The following is a 21,668-nucleotide window of genomic DNA, read 5'->3' on the forward strand; positions in this document are numbered from 1 at the left end:
AACTCATTAAAATTGTGATTTTGATACAAGGAAGTGTTGCAATGGTTTACTTCAGGCCTAATACATTTGGGACAGATTAGTTCTAGGTTAATATAGAGCACAATTCCTTTATACTTTCAATATTAACAAAATACAACGTCTGGAGCAGCTGCCTCAACATTCACAACTGTGAAATCACTGTAAATACATTAATGTCCCCTTGACGATATTTGAAATATAAATGAAGTAAATAACATTCCTGAAGTCAAAACACTGAGTGAAGAGGAATCAGTCAGTGTCACTCATTCATTTTCTGTTCTCGTCTCTCTTATTGCTGATGTAGATTCACTGGTGCTGCTGGGTGGGGGCTGTCGTCCTACTGATTAGCTGAGTTAACTCATTGTTACATGTCAAAGTGGTGTCAGACCTGGTGTTTGCAGAAGGTGTGGATTAGGCCTGCATTGATGTAGTTGATGGAGATGCTGAGAACCACAACAATCACATTCTTGGTCACAGCCTTAGTGAAGGAGTCACGATACTGTAAAACCACAGTCACATTGGCAGATGACGTGTTCATCTCTTGAAGGCTGAAAAGAAGAGAAATATCCCTCACTTATAAGTAAAAATTTACAATGATCATTGACATCTTTAAGATGATAATGATCGACAACCCTTCTTCTGCATTGGTTTGTTGAATTTGAAGTTTCACAGTAACAAACTTGATTCAGGATCTGGTGTTGTTCAGACTTCTCTACATCTTATTAAACTTCTAAGTGTAGCAAATGTAAGTACAATTTTAGTATGATTTTATTTAAAGAAAAGTGACATTTATTCAGAATGTTCAATTTGTGTGAGAGGACAAATTCAATATGCATCATGATTAATGAATTCAAGAAAAATACCTGTTCTTAAATATTTAAAGCAGGCATCTCCAAAGTATTCCACAAAGGGCCGGTGTGGCTGCAGGTTTTTGTTCCAACCAGCTGAGAGCACAAAGCTTGACCAGTCAACTGTCTGAGAATTATGAACAGTTGATTAAATGAGTCAGGTCGTGTGTGCTGCTGCTTGGTTGGGAAGAAAACCTACCTGGAATAGTTTGGAGATGCCAAAGGCTTCAACTTTATACTAAATTAAACTTCAATTGCCATTTGATACGTAGTTCTTTAAGAAATATACACTAAACATGGTAACCAGCTCCTGTTCATTTCTCAGTCAACCCTGGTGAAATAAACTTCTTCCATCCATCCATCCATTGTCCGCCGCATTATCCCAGTCCGGGTCGCGGGGGCAGCAGTCGGAGCAGGGAACCCCAGACTTCCCTCTCCCCTGACACTTCCTCCAGCTCTTCCGGGGGGACCCCAAGGCGTTCCCAGGCCAGCCGAGTGACGTAGTCACTCCAGCGTGTCCTGGGTCTTCCTCGGGGCCTCCTCCCGGTGGGACATGCCCGGAACACCTCACGAGGGAGGCGTCCAGGGGGCATCCTGTACAGGTGCCCGAGCCACCTCAGCTGGCTCCTCTCGATGTGGAGGAGCAGTGGCTCTACTCCAAGCTCCTCCCGGGTGACAGAGCTCCTCACCCTATCTCTAAGGGAGCGCCCCGCCACCCTGCGGAGGAAACTCATTTCGGCCGCTTGTATCCGGGATCCAGTTCTTTCGGTCATGACCCAGAGTTCATGACCATAGGTGAGGGTGGGAACGTAGATCGACCGGTAAATCGAGAGCTTTGCCTTTCGGCTCAGCTCCTTCTTCACCACGACGGACCGATACAATGACCGCATTACTGCGGCCGCCGCACCGATCCGCCTGTCGATCTCGCGCTCCGTTCTCCCCTCACTCGTGAACAAGACCCCAAGATACTTAAACTCCTCCACCTGAGGCAGGAACTCTCCCCCGACCTGGAGGGTGCAAGCCACCTTTTTCCGGTCGAGAACCATGGCCTCGGACTTAGAGGTGCTGATTCTCATCCCAGCTGCTTCACACTCGGCTGCAAACCGCCCCAGTGCATGCTGAAGGTCCTGGCTCGAGGGAGCCAACAAGACCACATCATCCGCAAAAAGCAGAGATGAAATCAAGTGGCTCCCGAACCGTACCCCCTCCGGCACTTGGCTGCGCCTAGAAATTCTGTCCATAAAAATAATGAACAGAACCGGTGACAAAGGGCAGCCCTGCCGGAGTCCAACACGCACCGGGAACAGGTCTGACTTACTGCCGGCAATGCGAACCAAGCTCCTGCTCCGGTCATACAGGGACCGTACAGCCCTCAGCAGAGGGCCACCGACCCCATACTCTCGGAGCACCTCCCACAGGATGCCACGTGGGACACGGTCGAAAGCCTTCTCCAAGTCCACAAAACACATGTGGACTGGTTGGGCAAACTCCCATGCGCCCTCGAGCACCCTGCGGAGGGTGTAGAGCTGGTCCAGCGTTCCACGGCCAGGGCGAAAACCGCATTGTTCCTCCTGAATCCGAGGTTCGACTATCGGCCGAATTCTCCTCTCCAGCACCCTGGAATAGACTTTCCCCGGGAGGCTGAGGAGTGTGATCCCCCGGTAGTTGGAACACACCCTCCGGTCCCCCTTTTTGAAGAGAGGGACCACCACCCCGGTCTGCCAGTCCAGAGGCACTGTCCCCGACTGCCACGCGATGCTGCAGAGGCGTGTCAGCCACGACAGCCCCGCAACATCCAGAGACTTGAGGTACTCAGGGCGGATCTCATCCACCCCCGGTGCCTTGCCACTGAGGAGCTTCCGGACTACCTCAGTGACTTCAGCTTGGGTGATGAATGAATCAACCTCTGAATCCTCAGCCTCTGCTTCCTTGACGGAAGGCGTTTCAGTGGGATTGAGGAGATCCTCGAAGTATTCCTTCCACCGCCCGACGATATCCCCAGTCGAGGTCAACAGCTCCCCTCCTCCACTGTAAACAGTGTTGGCGGAGCACTGCTTCCCCCTCCTGAGGCGCCGAATGGTTTGCCAGAATTTCCTCGAGGCTGACCGGTAGTCCTCCTCCATGGCCTCCCCGAACTTTTCCCAGACCCGAGTTTTTGCTTCCGTGACCGCCCGGGCTGCCGTCCGCTTGGCCTGCCGGTACCCGTCAGCTGCCTCGGGGGTCCCCCGAGCTAGCCAGGCTCGGTAGGACTCCTTCTTCAGCTTGACGGCATCCCTTACTTCCGGTGTCCACCACCGGGTTCGGGGATTGCCGCCGCGACAGGCGCCGGAGACCTTACGGCCACAGCTCCGGACGGCCGCGTCAACAATGGAAGCGGAGAACATGGTCCATTCAGACTCAATGTCTCCGGCCTCCCTCGGAATCCGGTCAAAGCTCTCCCGGAGGTGGGAGTTGAAGACCTCCCTGACAGGGGATTCTGCCAGACGTTCCCAGCAGACCCTCACGATACGCTTGGGTCTTCCAGGTCTGACCAGCTTCCTCCCCTGCCAGCGGATCCAACTCACCACCAGGTGGTGATCAGTTGACAGCTCAGCCCCTCTCTTCACCCGAGTGTCCAAGACATACGGCCGGAGGTCAGATGACACGACTACAAAGTCGATCATTGACCTCCGTCCTAGGGTGTCCTGGTGCCACGTGCACTGATGGACACCCTTATGCTCGAACATGGTGTTCGTTATGGACAGACTGTGGCTAGCACAGAAGTCCAATAACAAAACACCGCTCGGGTTCAGATCGGGGAGGCCGTTCCTCCCAATCACACCTCTCCAGGTAACACTGTCGCTGCCCACGTGAGCGTTGAAGTCCCCCAACAGAACGATGGAGTCCCCAGTTGGTGCACTTTCCAGCACCCCTCCCAGGGCCTCCAGGAAGGCCGGGTACTCTGCACTGCCGCTCGGCCCGTAGGCCGAAACGACAGTGAGAGACCTATCCCCGACCCGAAGGCGCAGGGAAACGACCCTCTTGTTAAGTGGGGAGAACTCCAACACATGGCGGCTGAGCTGGGGAGCTATGAGCAAGCCCACACCAGCTCGCCGCCTCTCACCATGGGCAACTCCCGAGTGGAAGAGAGTCCAGCCTCTCTCAAGGAGTTGGGTTCCAGAGCCCAGGCTGTGCGTGGAGGTGAGCCCGACTATCTCTAGTCGATACCTCTCAGCCTCCCACACGAGCTCAGGCTCTTTCCCCCCCAGCGAGGTGACATTCCATGTCCCTATAGCCAGAGTCGTCGTCCGGGGATTGGGTCGCCGGGGCCCCCGCCCACGGCTGCCACCCAAATCACACGGCACCTGCCCCTTATGAATCCTCCCGCGGGTGGTGGGCCTACGGGAGGGCGGGCCCACGTCGCTCGTTCGGGCTGCGCCCGGCCGGGTCCCGTGGGCCAAGACCCGGCCACCAGACGCTCGCCTGCGAGCCCCGACCCCAGGCCTGGCTCCAGGGTGGGGCCCCGGTAACGCCAGTCCGGGCGACGTACACTTCCTCGATGTTTTCATTTTCATAGGGGCTTGGAACCGCTCTTAGTCTGACCCATCACCTAGGACCTGTTTGCCTTGGGAGACCCTACCAGGGGCATTAAGCCCCGGACAACATAGCTCCTAGGATCATTCGGGTGCTCAAACCCCTCCACCACGGTAAGGTGGCGGTTCAAGGAGGGGAAATAAACTTCTTATCCAGCATAAACAGCAGTGGTAACATATCGTTGTGTCTTGAACAGTGACAGACAGACTGGGCCACAGACAGGACTGCTGCTTCATCATATTTTCTTTTCCTAGATAAATTGACGGAACCAGACACTGGTGACATGGCAGAGTTGCTAATCCTACATTAAGAACTTCAGACACATTTACTGTAAAGCTGCAAAATCAAAGTGTGATAATGCATAGAACAAACAATGCAACATTTTAAAATAGTTCTCACTGTACACATTTCTAACCATGTTCCAAACCTTTATAAAGGTGTGTAGCAACCAAAAACGTAATAACGGCCAATAATGTAATAACAGCCAATAATGTAATAATTTTGGCCATTTTAAATGTAATAAAGCCAATAATGTAATAACGTGCCAATAATTTAATAAAACTTTTGAGCCAATAACGTAATAACATTTTGCCAATAATGTAATAAGTTATTACATTATTGGCTGGTTATTATGTTATTGGCCTAGTATTAAAAAAACCTTTGACAATGTAATAACTGGTACCGATAATGTAATAATACATAAATATGACTGCAGTTCTTGGAAATAAAAGGCTTTTTTGTGCAGTTTGCTAATCAAAAATAGGTATAGTGGATGACATATATAGTCGTCATATTTATTCATCCAAGATGTACTATCGTTCACCTCTCTCTCTCTCTCATTTCTACCATGCTTAATGATATGTTTGCAAACGGAAGAAGTAAGCATTGTAGGCTAGGCTGTAATAATTTATTACATTATTGGCTGGTAATAACTGGTGTAGATAATGTAATAATACATAAATATGACTGCAGTTCTTGGAAATAAAAGGGTATTTTGCAGTTTTTGTGCAGTTTGCTAATCAAAAATAGGTAAGTGGATGACATAGTCGTCATATTTATTCATCCAAGATATGTACTCTCATATCTTTCACCTCTCTCTCTCTCTCTCTCTCTCTCTCTCTCTCTGTCTCTCTCTCTCTCTCTTTCTCTCACTTCTACCATGCTTAATGATATGTTTGCAAACGGAAGAAGTAAGCATTGTAGGCTATCAACAACCTCCAAAACATAACCAAACTTGTGTATTGAATGGTGTCTGCCAGCCAGTTTATGTTTCAGTCATGTATAACTTCCTGCCTCAGACAAACCATGTGAAATGTGGTAATCCCAGCATGGCTCGGAGGAGCAATGGAGTTGATTTGGTTTTACCATTCTCTTTCTATTTGAATTTGAGCTTAAAGGTCCCGTGTTGGATAAAGTGACATTTTGATGTTTTTTTTGTTGTTGTTGTTTTTTTGTTTTTTACAGTGATAACAAAGCAACATAGGTTCTATATTTATACTGTGAAAGTATAAAGGTAGTTTTTTCATTCAGAAATGTAAAAAAATAAAAATAAAAAATAACCTTTATACTGTATGGAGCAATACAAACATCTACCTTTAGACTTTCACAGTATTAATATAGAACCTAAAGCTGCTTTATCATCACTGTAGAAAAAACAAAAAACATTGAAATGTCACTTTATCCAAATGGGACCTTTAAGCTCAACGTTTTGATGTAGTTTTTAATTTTCAAACATGAAAATCAAAGTCAGACGTATGAAACCTGCAGAGATTTCATTTTAGATCTCCAACAGCTGGTTTCAGTAGTGATCTATTTGTTGATTGGTGCTGCAAAAGAAAACATTTCTTTGAGAAAGAGATTTCTGAATGTGTACAATTGTGCTGCCACTTCATTTGGAACTTCATTTGGGTGTTCTGGAGATAACACTAACCATCAAGTTGGACAAATGATGGCTAAATATGTTAATTAAAAAAAATCAATGGTAAAATCAAATCAACGCCATTGCTCCTCCGAGCCATGCTGGGATTATCACATTTAACATTACCTATTCCCAATGGTTTGTCTGAGGCAGGAAGTTATACATGACTGAAACATAAACTGGCTAGCAGACACCATTCAATACACAAGTTTGGTTATGTTTTGGAGGTTGTTGATAGCCTACAATGCTTACTTCTTCCGTTTGCAAACATATCATTAAGCATGGTAGAAATGAGAGAGAGAGAGAGGTGAAAGATAGTACATCTTGGATGAATAAATATGACGACTATATATGTCATCCACTATACCTATTTTTGATTAGCAAACTGCACAAAAAAGCCTTTTATTTCCAAGAACTGCAGTCATATTTATGTATTATTACATTATCGGTACCAGTTATTACATTGTCAAAGGTTTTTTTAATACTAGGCCAATAACATAATAACCAGCCAATAATGTAATAACTTATTACATTATTGGCAAAATGTTATTATGTTATTGGCTCAAAAGTTTTATTACATTATTGGCATGTTATTACATTATTGGCTTTATTACATTTAAAATGGCCAAAATTATTAGGTTATTGGCTGTTATTACGTTATTGGCCGTTATTACGTTTTTGGTTGCTACAAGGTGTCACAATAAGGCTAAGTCAGAAATTACAACATGATAACCAACTTTGAAAAGATCATCAGTCACTTCAGTTTAACCTGAGTATTTTTTTAAACTGTTGAACAAACTGGTCAAAACAAAGGTCAGCAAAATAAAAGAACTAGGAAAAGGCCTGCATGAGTATAGTGGTACTGTAACTACAGCAAGATGCAACAAACCTTTTTGTTAGGTCCTGATGAAATATCGGTGGATCAGAGGTCAGCTCAGAGCTGCTGTGTAGTGACAGCAGGTGCAACTAACCTAAGCATTTACACCACTGTGCAAATACTGCGGCACAAGCGATATTCAGACTTTATACTTGGAGTGGTGGCAAATGTTTTAGGAGTATGGGTAGAAGGAAGGTGTGTGTGTGTGTGTGTGTGTGTGTGTGTGTGTGTGTGTGTGTGTGTGTGTGTGTGTGTGTGTGTGTGTGTGTGTGTGTGTGTGTGTGTGTGTGTGTGTGTGTGTGTGTGTGTGTGTGTGTGTTCCTTTTTCTTTTTGAGAACAGTTGGGTCATTTCTTATTTCATCAGTTTCAAAACAAGTTTTTGGGGGTTGGAAAAGAAATTATAGAAGGTCAGCAGGAAATATGATCAAAGTGAAATAACCACAACAAAACAAGAAGATTATGACTTAAAACAGAATCTTTATCAACTCATCAATTAAACCTTTTCTTTGTGGAACATCATAAACAAATTCAGCCTCTGTGACTGATCTTTGACCGAACATACATATATTTTCCATCTCAACAGAGGAACAGTTATTCAGATGTGACCTCACTGTGAACTCAGCATACATAACAGATACCTTTTCAGATACCTTCTAAAAGTTTTGTCCCTTACGCCATATATGATTGGACTTATTGATCGTGGCAGCATCTGTACAATAACATAACTAGCAAAGAGGGAGTCAGTGTAATTCTTGGGGAACCAAAGCCGCAGGGCGCTTTTCAACTGGGGGCCCACATATGTTGCCATACAAAGGAGCAGCTGAAACCCATGGAGGAGGATTGTGTTTCTAGCTTTTCTAGCATCTTTGCTAGCTGTTTTAGCAGTGAAGAGAATTCTGAAGTAAGTGTAAAAAATTACAACCCAAACTATAACCAGATAGACAATATAGGTGATGTCCCTCTTCTTGATAATGAGGGGATTTGGGAAGACAATTCGTCTGAGGCAGAAGACCCGGGAATGGAAGAAGTCTAGTGGTTCTGTGGCCAAGGTGATGAAGAGATCAGGAAGAACAGACAACATGCTGGTCACCCAGATTGAACCAATCAGCTTCAAGGTCCTCTTGACAGTGCAGATCTGAACGTGGTGAAGGGGGGCACAGATGGCAATGTAGCACTCCACGGCCATGCAGGCCAGGTTCAGGGGAGTGTTTTCAGTGGTGAACAGGGCCAGGAGGGTAAAGGTGCAACAGAGAGAAACATTGAGTTTGTAGACGGTGTAGCTGAGGACGAACAGCATGACGGTCAGAGTCAGCTGGATCATGTCGTTGACCACCAGGTGAATAAAAAGGATATACCGAGGATTTGTGTAGAAGATCTGGAAGGGTGGGGGGGGGGGGGGGGGGGGATGGATGTGAGAACACAAGTTTTAAAAACACCCTGAACTCATTAAAATTGTGATTTTGATACAAGGAAGTGTTGCAATGGTTCTACTTCAGGCCAAATACATTTGGGACAGATTAGTTCTAGGTTAATATAGAGCACAATTCCTTTATACTTTCAATATTAACAAAATACAACGTCTGGAGCAGCTGCCTCAACATTCACAACTGTGAAATCACTGTAAATACATTAATGTCCCCTTGACGATATTTGAAATATAAATGAAGTAAATAACATTCCTGAAGTCAAAACACTGAGTGAAGAGGAATCAGTCAGTATCACTCATTCATTCTCTGTTCTCGTCTCTCTTATTGCTGATGTAGATTCACTGGTGCTGCTGGGTGGGGGCTGTCGTCCTACTGATTAGCTGAGTTAACTCATTGTTACATGTCAAAGTGGTGTCAGACCTGGTGTTTGCAGAAGGTGTGGATTAGGCCTGCATTGATGTAGTTGATGGAGATGCTGAGAACCACAACAATCACATTCTTGGTCACAGCCTTAGTGAAGGAGTCACGATACTGTAAAACCACAGTCACATTGGCAGATGACGTGTTCATCTCTTGAAGGCTGAAAAAAAAGAGAAATATGCCTCACTTATAAGTAAAAATTTACAATGATTATTGACATCTTTAAGATGATAATGATCAGATTTTTAGATGACCCTTCTTCTGCATTGGTTTGTGGAATTTGAAGTTTCACAGTAACAAACTTGATTCAGGATCTGGTGTTGTTCAGACTTCTCTACATCTTATTAAACTTCTAAGTGTAGCAAATGTAAGCACAATTTTAGTATGATTTTATTTAAAGAAAAGTGACATTTATTCAGAATGTTCAATTTGTGTGAGAGGACAAATTCAATATGCATCATGATTAAAGCAGAAGTAAGTGGTCCGGTCGTTTTCGCTAATGCTGCGTTCCAGGCCGGCTTTTGAAATCGTAAATTACAGCTTCAAGTCACAACTTACGACTTTGTAGCGTTTCAGGCAACCCACTCTTGTTTTTCCGACCTGTTTTACCGGTGAAAGTCACTATAACGGCCACTCGTAACTTCCGACCGGTGAACTCGTACCAGATCGAACTGGTACCACTTCACGGTCGGAAAAATACGAGTTTCCTTGAACGCACCATAACAGTCCTCGTCCCTACGTCGCCACATTCACGGCGTCCCTTGGCTGCACACACAGCCCTGCATGCCGTTCTCTCTCCTCATTGGATAAAAACTGTAGGATACGATAAATGTTTTCTCCTCGGCTCAGAGCAGAGCAGAGGGACTGACAGACCCGTGTTTCAGACCAAACACTCTATGTAAGTGATTGCTGTCGGAAGATATAACTATTTAAGACTTATATTAACACAAATATATCACTTACTTCTGCTTTAATGAATTCAAGAAAAATACCTGTTCTTAAATATTGTAAGGCTGATCACAGTAGTTGAGATTAGGTGATACTGTTCCGTTACGTGCTGCTGAGCGTAGTGAGTGATTGGGTGTGGGAAGTCACGTGGGCGGGGATGAGTACGTGACCGGATTCCCCTGTTGTTTATGTTTTAGTCTAGAGTTGGATGTTGAACGGTACCCACGGCTTAACTGCACGGACACGCTAGCTCGCTGTCTGTGCCCGAGCTAGGGGCCACAACCCAACACGAAGTTATTTCCATTGATGCTCGCATTCTGTACTACTTACCGACTGTTCAGTAAAGGCTGCAAACGAAGATCCCTTGTTGTGTTACTTTCCACCCACGCACGGAGAACACCACAAAGTCCAAGCACAACAATATTTAAAGCAGGCATCTCCAAACTATTCCACAAAGGGCCGGTGTGGATGCAGGTTTTTTTCCAACCAGTCGAGAGTACAAAACTTGACCAGTCAACTGTCTGAGAATTATGAACAGTTGATTAAATGAGTCAGGTCGTGTGTGCTGCTGCTTGGTTGGGAAGAAAACCTACCTGGAATAGTTTGGAGATGCCAAAGGCTTCAACTTTATACTAAATTATACTTCAATTGCCATTTGATACATAGTTCTTTAAGAAATATACACTACACATGGTAACCAGCTCCTGTTCATTTCTCAGTCAACCCTGGTGAAATAAACTTCTTATCCAGCATAAACAGCAGTGGTAACATATCGTGTCTTGAACAGTGACAGACAGACTGGGCCACAGACAGGACTGCTGCTTCATCATATTTTCTTTTCCCAGATAAATTGACGGAACCAGACACTGGTGACATGGCAGAGTTGCTAATCCTACATTAAGAACTTCAGACACATTTAAAGATGCAAAATTAAAGTGTGATAATGCAAAGAACAAACAATGCAACATTTTTAAATAGTTCTCAGTGTATTTGAACACATTTCTAACCACGGTCCAAACCTTTATAAAGGTGTCACAATAAGGCTAAGTCAGAATTACAACATGATAACCAACTCTGAAAAGATCATCAGTCACTTCAGTTTAACCTGAGTATTTTTTTTAAACTGTTGAACAAACTGGTCAAAACAAAAGTCAGCAAAAGAAAAGAACTAGGAAAAGGCCTGCATGAGTATAGTGGTACTGAAACTACAGCAAGATGCAACAAACCTTTTAGTTAGGTCCTGATGAAATATCAGTGGATCAGAGGTCAGCTCAGAGCTGCTGTGTAGTGACAGCAGGTGCAACTAACCTAAGCATTTACACCACTGTGCAAATACTGCGGCACAAGCAATATTCAGACTTTATACTTGGAGTGGTGGCAAATGTTTCAGGAGTATGGGTAGAAGGAAGGTGTGTGTGTGTGTGTGTGTGTGTGTGTGTGTGTGTGTGTGTGTGTGTGTGTGTTCCTTTTTCTTTTTGAGAACAGTTGGGTCATTTCTTATTTCATCAGTTTCAAAACAAGTTTTTGGGGGTTGGAAAAGAAATTATAGAAGGTCAGCAGGAAATATGATCAAAGTGAAATAACCACAACAAAACAAGAAGATTATGACTTAAAACAGAATCTTTATCAACTCATCAATTAAACCTTTTCTTTGTGGAACATCATAAACAAATTCAGCCTCTGTGACTGATCTTTGACCGAACATACGTATATTTTCCATCTCAACAGAGGAACAGTTATTCAGATGTGACCTCACTGTGAACTCAGCCTACATAACAGATACCTTTTCAGATACCTTCTAAAAGTTTTGTCCCTTATGCCATATATGATAGGACTTATAGATCGTGGTAGAATCTGTACAATAACATAAGTAGCAAAGAGGGAGTCAGTGTAATTCTTTGGGAACCACAGTTGCAGAGCATGTTTCAGCAATGGTTCTGCATATGTCGCCATACAAAGCAGCACCTGAAACCCATGGAGGAGGATCGTGTTTCTTGCTTTTTTAGCATCTTTGCTAGCTGTCGTAGCAGTGAACAAAATTTTGAAGTAAGTGTAAAAGATAATAAACCAAACTATGACAAGATAGATAATATAGGTGATGTCCCTCTTCTTAATGATATGGGGATTACGAAAGGCTGTTTCCCTGAGGCAGAAGACCCGGGAATGGAAGAAGTCCAGTGGTTCTGTGGCCAAAGTGATGAAGAGATCAGGAAGAACAGACAACATGCTGGTCGCCCAGATTAAACCAATCAGCATCAAGGTCCTCTTGACAGTGCAGATCTGTACATGTCGAAGGGGGATGCAGATGGCAATGTAGCACTCCACGGCCATGCAGGCCAGGTTCAGGGGAGTGTTTTCAGTGGTGAACAGGGCCAGGAGGATGAAGGTGCAACAGACAGAGACACTGAGTTTGTAGACGGTGTAGCTGAGGATGAACAGCATGACGGTCAGAGTCACCTGGATCATGTCGTTGACCACCAGGTGGAAAAACAGTATATACCGAGGATTCATGTAGAAGATCTGTAATTAATAAAGTATTTTACTACAATACATTGAAGGACTTTGACTGAGGACAGTTTTATCAGGATATCTCTAATTGAAATATTCTTTTTTAGCATGTGCATATAATGAATGGAGTACCTGGTGTTTGCGAAAGGTGCAAATGAGGCCTGCATTGATGTAGTTAATGGAGATACTGAGAACCACAACAATCACATTCTTGGTCACAGCTTTAGAGAAGGAGTCTCGGTACTCTATAACCACGGTCACATTGGCAGATGAGACGTTCATCTCGTCAAGGCTGAAGAAGAAAATCTGATGGTAAATAATGAGAGAAAACAATGGCTTTTGTGCCTGAGTGTTAAGATAATCCATTAAATTGGATGTCCTCTGAATTAAACAGGGAAGTGTTGCACAAAAATGTTAATTTTTGAATTATGTTTTGAATTATTCCTACACAATTTGAGAAAAAGCCTCAATGGTGAGTCAGATATACATTGTTTCAATGGGATTAGCAGTATTTATTTAGTATTTATCTTTAGTGTCCATTATAAATCATGTTCACATGAAAAAACTGTCTCTGCTGGAGTGAATTAAAACCATGCATTATTATTCAGACAATCAGAGAAGAATCATTTGATCAGGTCAACTCAACATTAAACATTCAGTGTCCTTAAAGTGAAAGAAATTATTCCTTTCAGTCATTTCTTAAGTGTCTGTTCAGTCAAGATCGTTTGTGTCTGAAGTTTTGCTTATTCCAACAGTCTCAGAGCAGAACTATGAGGATCAGAGTAAGGGATAAGAATTTCAATAACAAACTTTGCAAATGAAAGTGAAATAAATAAATACATTATACATGAGTGAAACATCTATGAACGGATGAAAGAGGATCAATTGTGCTTGAATATGGCACATGAATGGTGAAAAAGTCAAGTCATTATTGTTTCAATACTTCATTCATTTCTAATGTGACATGTTTGAAGCCACATGACAGCACAGAGCTTACCTGTGCTTACCTGTCAAAGTATTTACATCGCCACACCAGCAAGCAGCTTCAGGGAAGTATCAGACTTTATGGTTCGGTTAGAAATTGTCAAAGGATTTGTGAGTGCGCGCCCGCATGCATGTGTGTGTGCACCTGCAATATGAAAGTACATGTGTAAGACTGCACAATATACACAAAATCCATCATATTCTGATTAAATGGGCTTTTGCATTTTTACTTTTAGTTTTCACTGAAACTATGAAATTAATGATGTGACTTGTGTTGGTCCCCACCACCCAACCCCACAGGTGGTATCTATCTATCTATCTATCTATCTATCTATCTATCTATCTATCTATCTATCTATCTATCTATCTATCTATCTATCTATCTATCTATCTATCTATCTATCTATCTATCTATCTATCTATCTATCTATCTATCTATCTATCTATCTATCTAAAAAACTGTCAAACATATAAACTCAGGATCAGCTGTAAACACTTTACAATTGTCTACCTTTTCACCAAACACCAAAGTCCCCATCCCAACCTCTGTATAAAAAAATATATAGTTTTATGTAACTCTAAGGCCAGAGGTCAAAACTGTCAGGATTCGTGGATGGATGCCAGTAACTTGTAGAGTTCTCCAGTGTCAGATTCTCCAGAATCAAACCTCAGGGAATTGGTTCATTCAGATTTTACATGTTTATGAAACATTATTATGGTCTCAGAGGGTGCAGAGTCTTTTATATTCTCTTATCACCATCATTTTTTACATTGTTTATAATTATCATGATTACAGTATTTGCAGCCTTGGGTGGTGTTGTGTAATACTGATTGTGAACAAGGATTTCCTCAGTTCGGGCACCCTGGTGTTCACCTGGAAGAAAACAAACCACTTAGAGGGTTCAAGGCCAACTTCCCTTTCAGTCTTGAACTGTCCCTGTCAAATTACTGTAATAACGAAACATAAAGAAAAAAGCATTCCATCAGTTAATGTTCAGATTACAGGTCGACTGATACAGAGGTCATCCAAATCTGATATTAGTTTATTACAGATACTATCAACATACTCATTCTCATGGACACGATGTGTCAGTAATGTCAAATATTCAGGACTTAAGGACAAACTTATTACTGTAACCCTTCATAGGTCAAAGGTTAAGGTCTGTATGATACTTCCCCATAACTTAAGATTTTAAAAATCACTTTTCAAACTTCACACTGGTTCATATTTTCTGCCTCTGGATATACAGAATGAAGGGTATGACCATGAGATGGTGATTCTAGTCTGTTTCTCGTTTCTGGTCTTGATTCTGTTCAAAACAGAGCTGCACTGTACCTGATCACATCCAAACAAACTCTCACTTGATTTTGATTGTTTAGAAAGTTAAACTAATGGGTGGAAGGATGGATTTATAGTATTATAAAGGGGAGTGGAAGGGTGAAGAGCTGTGTTTGTTGTATTGGGAGGAGGTAAAAAGAAGTGTGAAGTAATCTGCACTCTGATGAATATTTGGTTTTGATGACTCTGTTTCCTGTAACTTTTTTCACCCAAGAAGCAGAAATTCATAGTTTTTCTGTTTAATGACTCAGTTACACTCTCTTCACTCTCCAAAGTTTTTCACCTGCCTGTGTTAACTTACTCTTGTCAAGACTTCTGTTGCACTTTCCACAGGAAGGACCTCTGGGACCTGCTGACATTTTCACTAACCCTCGGTGTATTGAGGAAGTGAGTCACGCTGCAGGATACAGAACAAGAAACCATCTCATCTGCCCTCATTAGGCCCAATGTTAAAGGTCACACACACACTCTTGGGTAGCTTGTTATGAACGTGCAGTACACACACATATACACGCAGCATCAAAGGGATTTATTAGACATGTCTTCTGAGAGAGTTTCTCATCGTTGTCATTAAAGAATCTTCAGTTACACTGACTGTTTTAGCTGTGACATTTAAGATGAGCATTAAATCAAAATGTCTTTTTTTAGTAAATTAAAAACAAGTTGCCTCATTGTTAGTAGAGAACAGCTGATTAAGCTCATTGACATTAACAAGGTTGTTTGTAGAGAGACATATTCACTGTGGACTGTTAGTCCAGCAGGGCCATAGTCTTCCTCACCTCACTCACTTGCTCTTTGATGAACTTCAACTTCAAAACAAACAGGAACTTTGGAGCAAATCAGATCTTGTTGTGATGACAAAAAGTTTTCCTTGAAGTTGTTACATCATGTACAATAACATCATCATCTGTTTGTCATTTTCAGCAGCTTCAATTTTCTGCTTTTATAATGAATCCATCAAACTCTCTTGAATTTTCCATATTGTGCAAACCAACAATTACAGGACATGAGTAGTCGATTGATAAGGGATTTAATTAAAAATTATTGTCCAACATTTTTGATCATCCAATAATATATTATATGTTCAAGCAAACGGGTTAAGATTGTTGGTCACAAAAAACAGGATGTGATGAGGTAGATGTGAAGGGTCTTCTTATTTCCTGAATCAATTTATTTAAAATGTGAAATATGTGGGATTTGTTCACTTTATTCTGTAAATTATTAACAGTAATTCACTGCAGCCCAACTGCCATTTACCAAACTCACCAGTCTCAGTCAGACTTTTTTCTTCCTCTAAGTTTTGGTTGTTAAAGAGAAAGAAACTTCTGGAACAAACACGTCTTGCATCAGAGTCTGTTGAGAAAATGTGTTTAATGTCATCGTCAGTAACGACGCTTCTGTTTGCTCCCTGTGGAGCTGCTCTTTAAACACTGCAAATTCAAATCCACCAGGAATTAGCTCTGATCCTTCAAGTGTTATGACTTCTTCAAAAAGAAAAAACAAACAAACTTAATAGACCTATTGAGAACAGACTTTTGTCCCCTGGATTCATATCACTGTTGAAAACTGAGTTGCAAAAAAAGTGTCTCATCATAATGAAAAGTTTAGTTGAATGGTTTGAGTTCTTTATAGTTCATCAACCACTATTTCCTGTCTTTACCCTGTTTTAAAATTGTTAGTGATCTCAGTTTTGGATTATGTGTTTTAATTTCATGTATTAGTTTTTCAGAAATGAATGTTTTTTTTTTAATATTGATAGCCTATATTATTATATGTTGATGTTATTTGTGGTTTAATAATCCCCATGCCAAAGGCTGCAGAGGTCACAGGTAAAAGAGTCACTGTTGACACTCTCACACAGGAGAAAACAGAGGTGTCCTTTGTTAAAGTTTGTCTAACTTGTCCTAACACACACAGTCTTTACTCAACATCATGTGGCCTCTGTTGATCCATCACGGACCACCAGAGGTCATCTGATCTGCCCTCTGAGCTGCTGTTTTGACTAACTGGCACTTCATTACAGCAACATGAACAGTGTAATATTGTGCTGTCTAAGGCTATTTAGAAATGTTTTAAGGTCAAAGGCAAAGGTCATTGAGACCTTTTTTGGCCATAACTCATAACATTCATACAGTGTGTAATTAACTATGTCTAATAAAGTAAAATGATGAAGGGTCCTCTTCTCAGTGATGTTATGAAAAACACCTCTGGCCATTATTGAGTGTTTTGTTGTCCCTTTTCCTCCTGTTGTTTTGGTAAAAACAATATTATTGACTTGAACCCAGTGATGAGAACCAAGCCTATTTTCTAGGCCTTTTCTTGAAAATTGCATATCCATAATAAAATGAGTATATCTCTGCAACCACAAGGTCTATTTGAATGCTTTTGTTGTCATAGTAAAGGGGAAAAAATTAGAAATTGCTGAGATGTGTAAATTTCAGTATATGTGTACAGTACAAAACTTGTAGGCTACTGCTTCACTTTATTTCGGCACAGCTTGGAACCACCTGCCACTATAAACCATTGTTTAATCTTCATTTTCACCCAATTTGCATAAACTAACTAACTAACTGAAAAGAATCAACCAGGACTAAATAACAACTACTTTCTAGGCCCTCTTATCTGTGTCCCTCTGCGTAAAGCTGCACTGACCTGCTTATTTGGGTGCAGTTACGCCGGGCCCTATCTCTGCAGCGGATTGGTTGATTCGAGTGATTGACAGCTCATTCGAACCTTGACACATCGCTCTGGATTGACAGCATTGGCAGCCAATCAGAATCAGTAGAATCCTGAAATGCGTGAAGTGCGGGCTGCTGTGTGCGGCGGTCACAAAGGTTCCCCCGGGTCGGTCACGGCCGGACCGATTTAGATGTGACACCGGTCGAAAGTCAAACTGGAAATATTGTGGATTTACCCAAAAAAACAAACATTTCACGGCAAAACAGCAAAGGTAAGAGGAAATTTACAACCATGTTTTGGCCAAGCAGTGTCTGTGTTTGCTCGACTTTGCTCGTTTTTTGCTTCTCTCTCTCTCTCTCTTTTTTTTTTTTTTTTTTTTTTAACCTTTATTTAACCAGGCAAGCAAATTAAGAACAAAATTCTTATTTTCAAGTGCAGCCTGAGGGGGAAGGGGGAGGGGAGTGCTAAAAGTGAAACAAGGTTAATAAATTACACAGAAAAATTCTATACAATACAGTACATACAATATATCAATATAATCAATAAAATACAATACAATACAACGTAATGTAATTAATCAATGGGGCATGACAAGGAGCCTGTTAGCAAGTGCAGGAGTCGACTGTGATTTGTAGTAAATTTTGTTTGAAAACAGAGAGAGACGTGAGGACAGAAAGTTTAAGGGTGTTTTGTAGGGTGTTCCAGTCAAAGGCTGCAGCGAACCGGAAGGCACTGCGTCCAAAGACGGTGCAGACTTTGGGGATGGAGAGGTTGATGAATGCACTGGACCTTAGATTGCGGGCAGGGTGAGAGAGGTGCAGAAGGGAAGAGAGGTAGAGAGGTGTGATGCCGAGAATGGTTTTGTAGATGAGCAGAAACCAGTGATGGAGCCGTCTGGTGTGAAGGGAAGTCCAGTCTACCAGGTTATAGAGGTCGCAGTGGTGAGTGGTGAATGGAGCCCCAGTGGCAAAACGGATGGCGGAGTGGTGGAGTGGGTCCAGTTTGCTGAGAGTGGAGTGAGGTGCAATTCTGTATATGGAGTCACCGTAATCGAAGATGGGCAGGATGGTCATTTTGACGAGTGTATGTTTGGCTGCACGGGTGAAGGAGGCCTTGTTCCGGTAAAGGAAGCTCAGACGAGCTTTGACTTTATACTGAAGGGGTCTCATTCATGAAACGTGAGTAAATCTGTGTGTAGATTTGCACATAAAAGCTCACTCTACTAAAACTCTACTCCGGATTCATGAACGGTGCGGTAAACTCAGATTTGATCGTAAACACGTGTGTAACTTCATGAATGCCAACCCATGGTAAACTAACAACACGCCCCCGGTGATCAGCAATTAGCATAGATCTCCATACATGAATAGCCATATAAGGAGATCCTGACCACCATATTAGGAGGTAGGTGCATCCTGCTCACCTGCGGCCATGACGCAAACGAGGAAAGAGGGAGAGAGAGAAAAAAAAGAGATCACGGATCGAAGTCATTTTGGGCGAAGTGGAGTCCAGAACAAATATTTAATTATCTTCTGTTAGTAGTGGTGTGACTGGAACAGGTCAAAGGCGTGGAGGGAAGAAACAGATTTAGTGAATTAAGTAGGCCTATCCTTGTTTGATTAAAGAACCGTTTAAGAAGTAAAGCCAGAATAGTTCGATATGAAACATGAAAAAAATAAATAAAATACACGTAACTACAGAGCTACAGCAGCGACGGGAGGAGGAGGAGGTTCTTCACAGCCTCAGCTGTAGAGGAGCATGGTTGTATCAACACATGAAGTTATATAGGCAGGTTATACAGAAGCACCAGCCGTCTGTCACAGCTCCATCCAAACCGGTGCCGACTGCGCTGCTGCGCAGGGTGAAGTGTGCGTCCACCGAGCGTGTAGCAACACAAAAAAGTTTTTTCCGGTTTTATATCAGATTATTATCATCATTAGATGGAGCCTTGACGGGTTTGTGCGTGTCCGATCCCTAAAACGTCTCTCTCTCCAAATATTTCTAATTGTTTGTCATGTTTAAATTACGTGTGTCAAAGGTGTCTGCGTATTTTGAACATGAGAGAGAGTAATACGGATTAAAATTGTAATTTTCAACAGTGACAAGCAGTATTTATTTGCATTCCTACATTTACACAAGCGCTACACACAGTCCGGAGCAGGTGTAGATTTTGTGAGTAGCTACGAAAAAATCAGCACTACTAAAAGATTGATGAATGCGGAAATCCACATAAATTTGCGCTGCTCAGGGTTTACACACAAATTCGTGCTGCTCACGTTTCATGAATGAGACCCAAGGTGTTTGATGTGGGTGGTGAAGGAGAGTGATGAATCCAACCAGAGGCCAAGGTATTTGTAACTGGAAACAAACTCTAGTTCAGAGCCGTCGGCACAGAGGATTTTTGGGACAGGGGTGGGAGTGTGTTCCCGGTTAAAGATGATGCATTTGGTTTTTTTGGTGTTGAGGAGAAGATGAAGGCTATGGAAATGCTCTTCAACAGAAGTGAGACTGTGTTGTAGAGTGGCCGCAGCAGAGTGGAGAGAAGGGCCCTCTGAGTACAGGATGGTGTCATCAGCGTAGAGGTGGATCTTGGAGTTGCCGGCATTCCTGGTTATGTCATTAATGTAGATGGAGAATAGTGTTGGGCCTAGAATAGAACCCTGTGGCACCCCTTTGGAGATGGTGAGAGGGGCTGATTTGATGTTTTCAGATTTGACTTGCTGGGCTCTGTTGTTTAAGTAGCTGGCGAACCAGTTGCAGGAGTGTGGTGACAGACCGATGCTGGAGAGCCTCTGTAGGAGGATGGGGTGGATGACGGAGTCAAAGGCCTTAGAGAGGTCAATGAAGGCAGCAATGCAGGTCTGCTTGGAGTCCAGGGAGGAAACAATATCATCCAGGACCTTCAGTGTAGCTGTGATGCACCCATGGCCTGACCGGAACCCAGACTGTAAGTTGGACAGGATGTTGTTGGAGGTTAAAAAGTGACTGAGCTGTTTATGAACCAGTTTCTCTAAGACCTTAGCCAGGCACGGCAGGATGGAAATAGGCCTATAACAATTGGGATCAGAGCTGGAACCCCCTTTGAAGAGGGGGAAGACAAGTGCGGATTTCCAGTCTAAAGGAAAGATGGACAATTCCAGAGACATATTGAAAAGCCGTGTGATGGGGACGGCAATGACGTCCCCATCTCTCTGCCGTGCTTCTGTGTAGCCGCGGGTGCTATGTGTCATTCCAATCTTCTCTTTCAGTGGTAGCTGATGTGTTTTGCATAATGTAGTAGTATAAGAGCCAGAAATGTGGCGACTGGGTCCACACAGAGGTGCTTCATGAAGTTTGATGTTTAGTTGTTTATTTGAGTAGTGTTTGGGCTGTGTTCGGGTCTTTACACGTTGTAGGCCAGCTTCTGCTGTTTAATTTGATGTAAAATATGACTATTCTTTCAAAATTAGTGCAGTAGTGGCTCTGTGGTTGTGTATGTCTTCCAGTCTCCCAATTGGGAGATACTTAGGGTTCCAGTGCAGTTTAACTGACACTGTTACAGTCTCAAAAACAAAAATATTTACTATACAAATTTACAGCAGCGTTAGCTCTAGGTTAGCTGTTTACTGTGGCTGTTTTGTGACAGTTGAGGGTCCTGTCACTATGCCTCCAATTGATCATGCGCCCTGGCTACTTGGCCAAGATGATATCCCTTTGGCCAAGTGGTTAGCACGCATGACTGTTACCCGGGAGTCTGGGGATCGAAGCCCGCCCGGGCCCTCTTCACCTTACCACAGTTTCATAGTGGCAGATTTTTTGGACAGAAATGTGTAGGCTCATTCCTGCCTGTGTTGTAACTACACTACAGGGACTTAATTTTGATTCTTCATTCCTCAGACTGTGTGTGACTTGAAGCCACATCATTATCCACCACAGCAGCTTGTTGTCTAGTTTTAAAGACCTGATAGACAGCTGCTTTACTGGAAATGTACAGTAAATGTTGGTTTGATACGTAGCAGCTGTGCCCCACACACACACACACACACACACACACACACACAGACAGACAATAATAACCCAAGGCCCTGGAAACATGGAAACAAAGTGAAAAATGAAACCTGAAATATAAAACAACACATTAGTCAGAAG

General features: G+C 42.8%; 2 protein-coding genes across 2 annotated transcripts; both read right to left on the reverse strand.

Moving 5' to 3' along the window:
- Positions 1–400: 400 nt before the first annotated feature.
- On the reverse strand, positions 401–9,232 carry LOC146987530 (odorant receptor 131-2-like). Its single transcript, XM_085777919.1, has 3 exons — positions 9,083–9,232; positions 7,847–8,610; positions 401–566 (listed from the first exon to the last, which is right to left on the reverse strand). Exons 1-3 carry the CDS (start codon positions 9,230–9,232, stop codon positions 401–403), a joined length of 1,080 nt encoding a protein of 359 aa, XP_085634045.1.
- A 2,550-nt stretch (positions 9,233–11,782) lies between these two features.
- LOC146987531 (odorant receptor 131-2-like) lies at positions 11,783–12,571 on the reverse strand. Its single transcript, XM_085777920.1, has one exon. It carries the CDS (start codon positions 12,539–12,541, stop codon positions 11,783–11,785), a length of 759 nt encoding a protein of 252 aa, XP_085634046.1. The 5' UTR covers positions 12,542–12,571.
- Positions 12,572–21,668: the final 9,097 nt, after the last annotated feature.

The sequence above is a fragment of the Trachurus japonicus genome, chromosome 5 (genome assembly GCF_045865225.1).
Source record: "Trachurus japonicus isolate A0001 chromosome 5, Traja_1.0".
In the NCBI taxonomy this organism is placed as follows: Eukaryota; Metazoa; Chordata; class Actinopteri; order Carangiformes; family Carangidae; genus Trachurus; species Trachurus japonicus.

What these genes read in the sequence shown, in the direction of transcription:
- LOC146987530 (XM_085777919.1), bottom strand. Translation starts at nt 9,232, where the DNA reads ATGAACACGTCATCTGCCAATGTGACTGTGGTTTTACAGTATCGTGAC. An exon ending in ACACCTTCTGCAAACACCAG is followed by an intron (nt 8,611 to 9,082) that starts GTCTGACACCAC and finishes CCACCCTTCCAG; the next exon opens with ATCTTCTACACAAATCCTCG. An exon ending in TTATGTATGCTGAGTTCACA is followed by an intron (nt 567 to 7,846) that starts GTGAGGTCACAT and finishes TCTTCTTTTCAG; the next exon opens with CCTTCAAGAGATGAACACGT.
- LOC146987531 (XM_085777920.1), bottom strand. Translation starts at nt 12,541, where the DNA reads ATGAATCCTCGGTATATACTGTTTTTCCACCTGGTGGTCAACGACATG.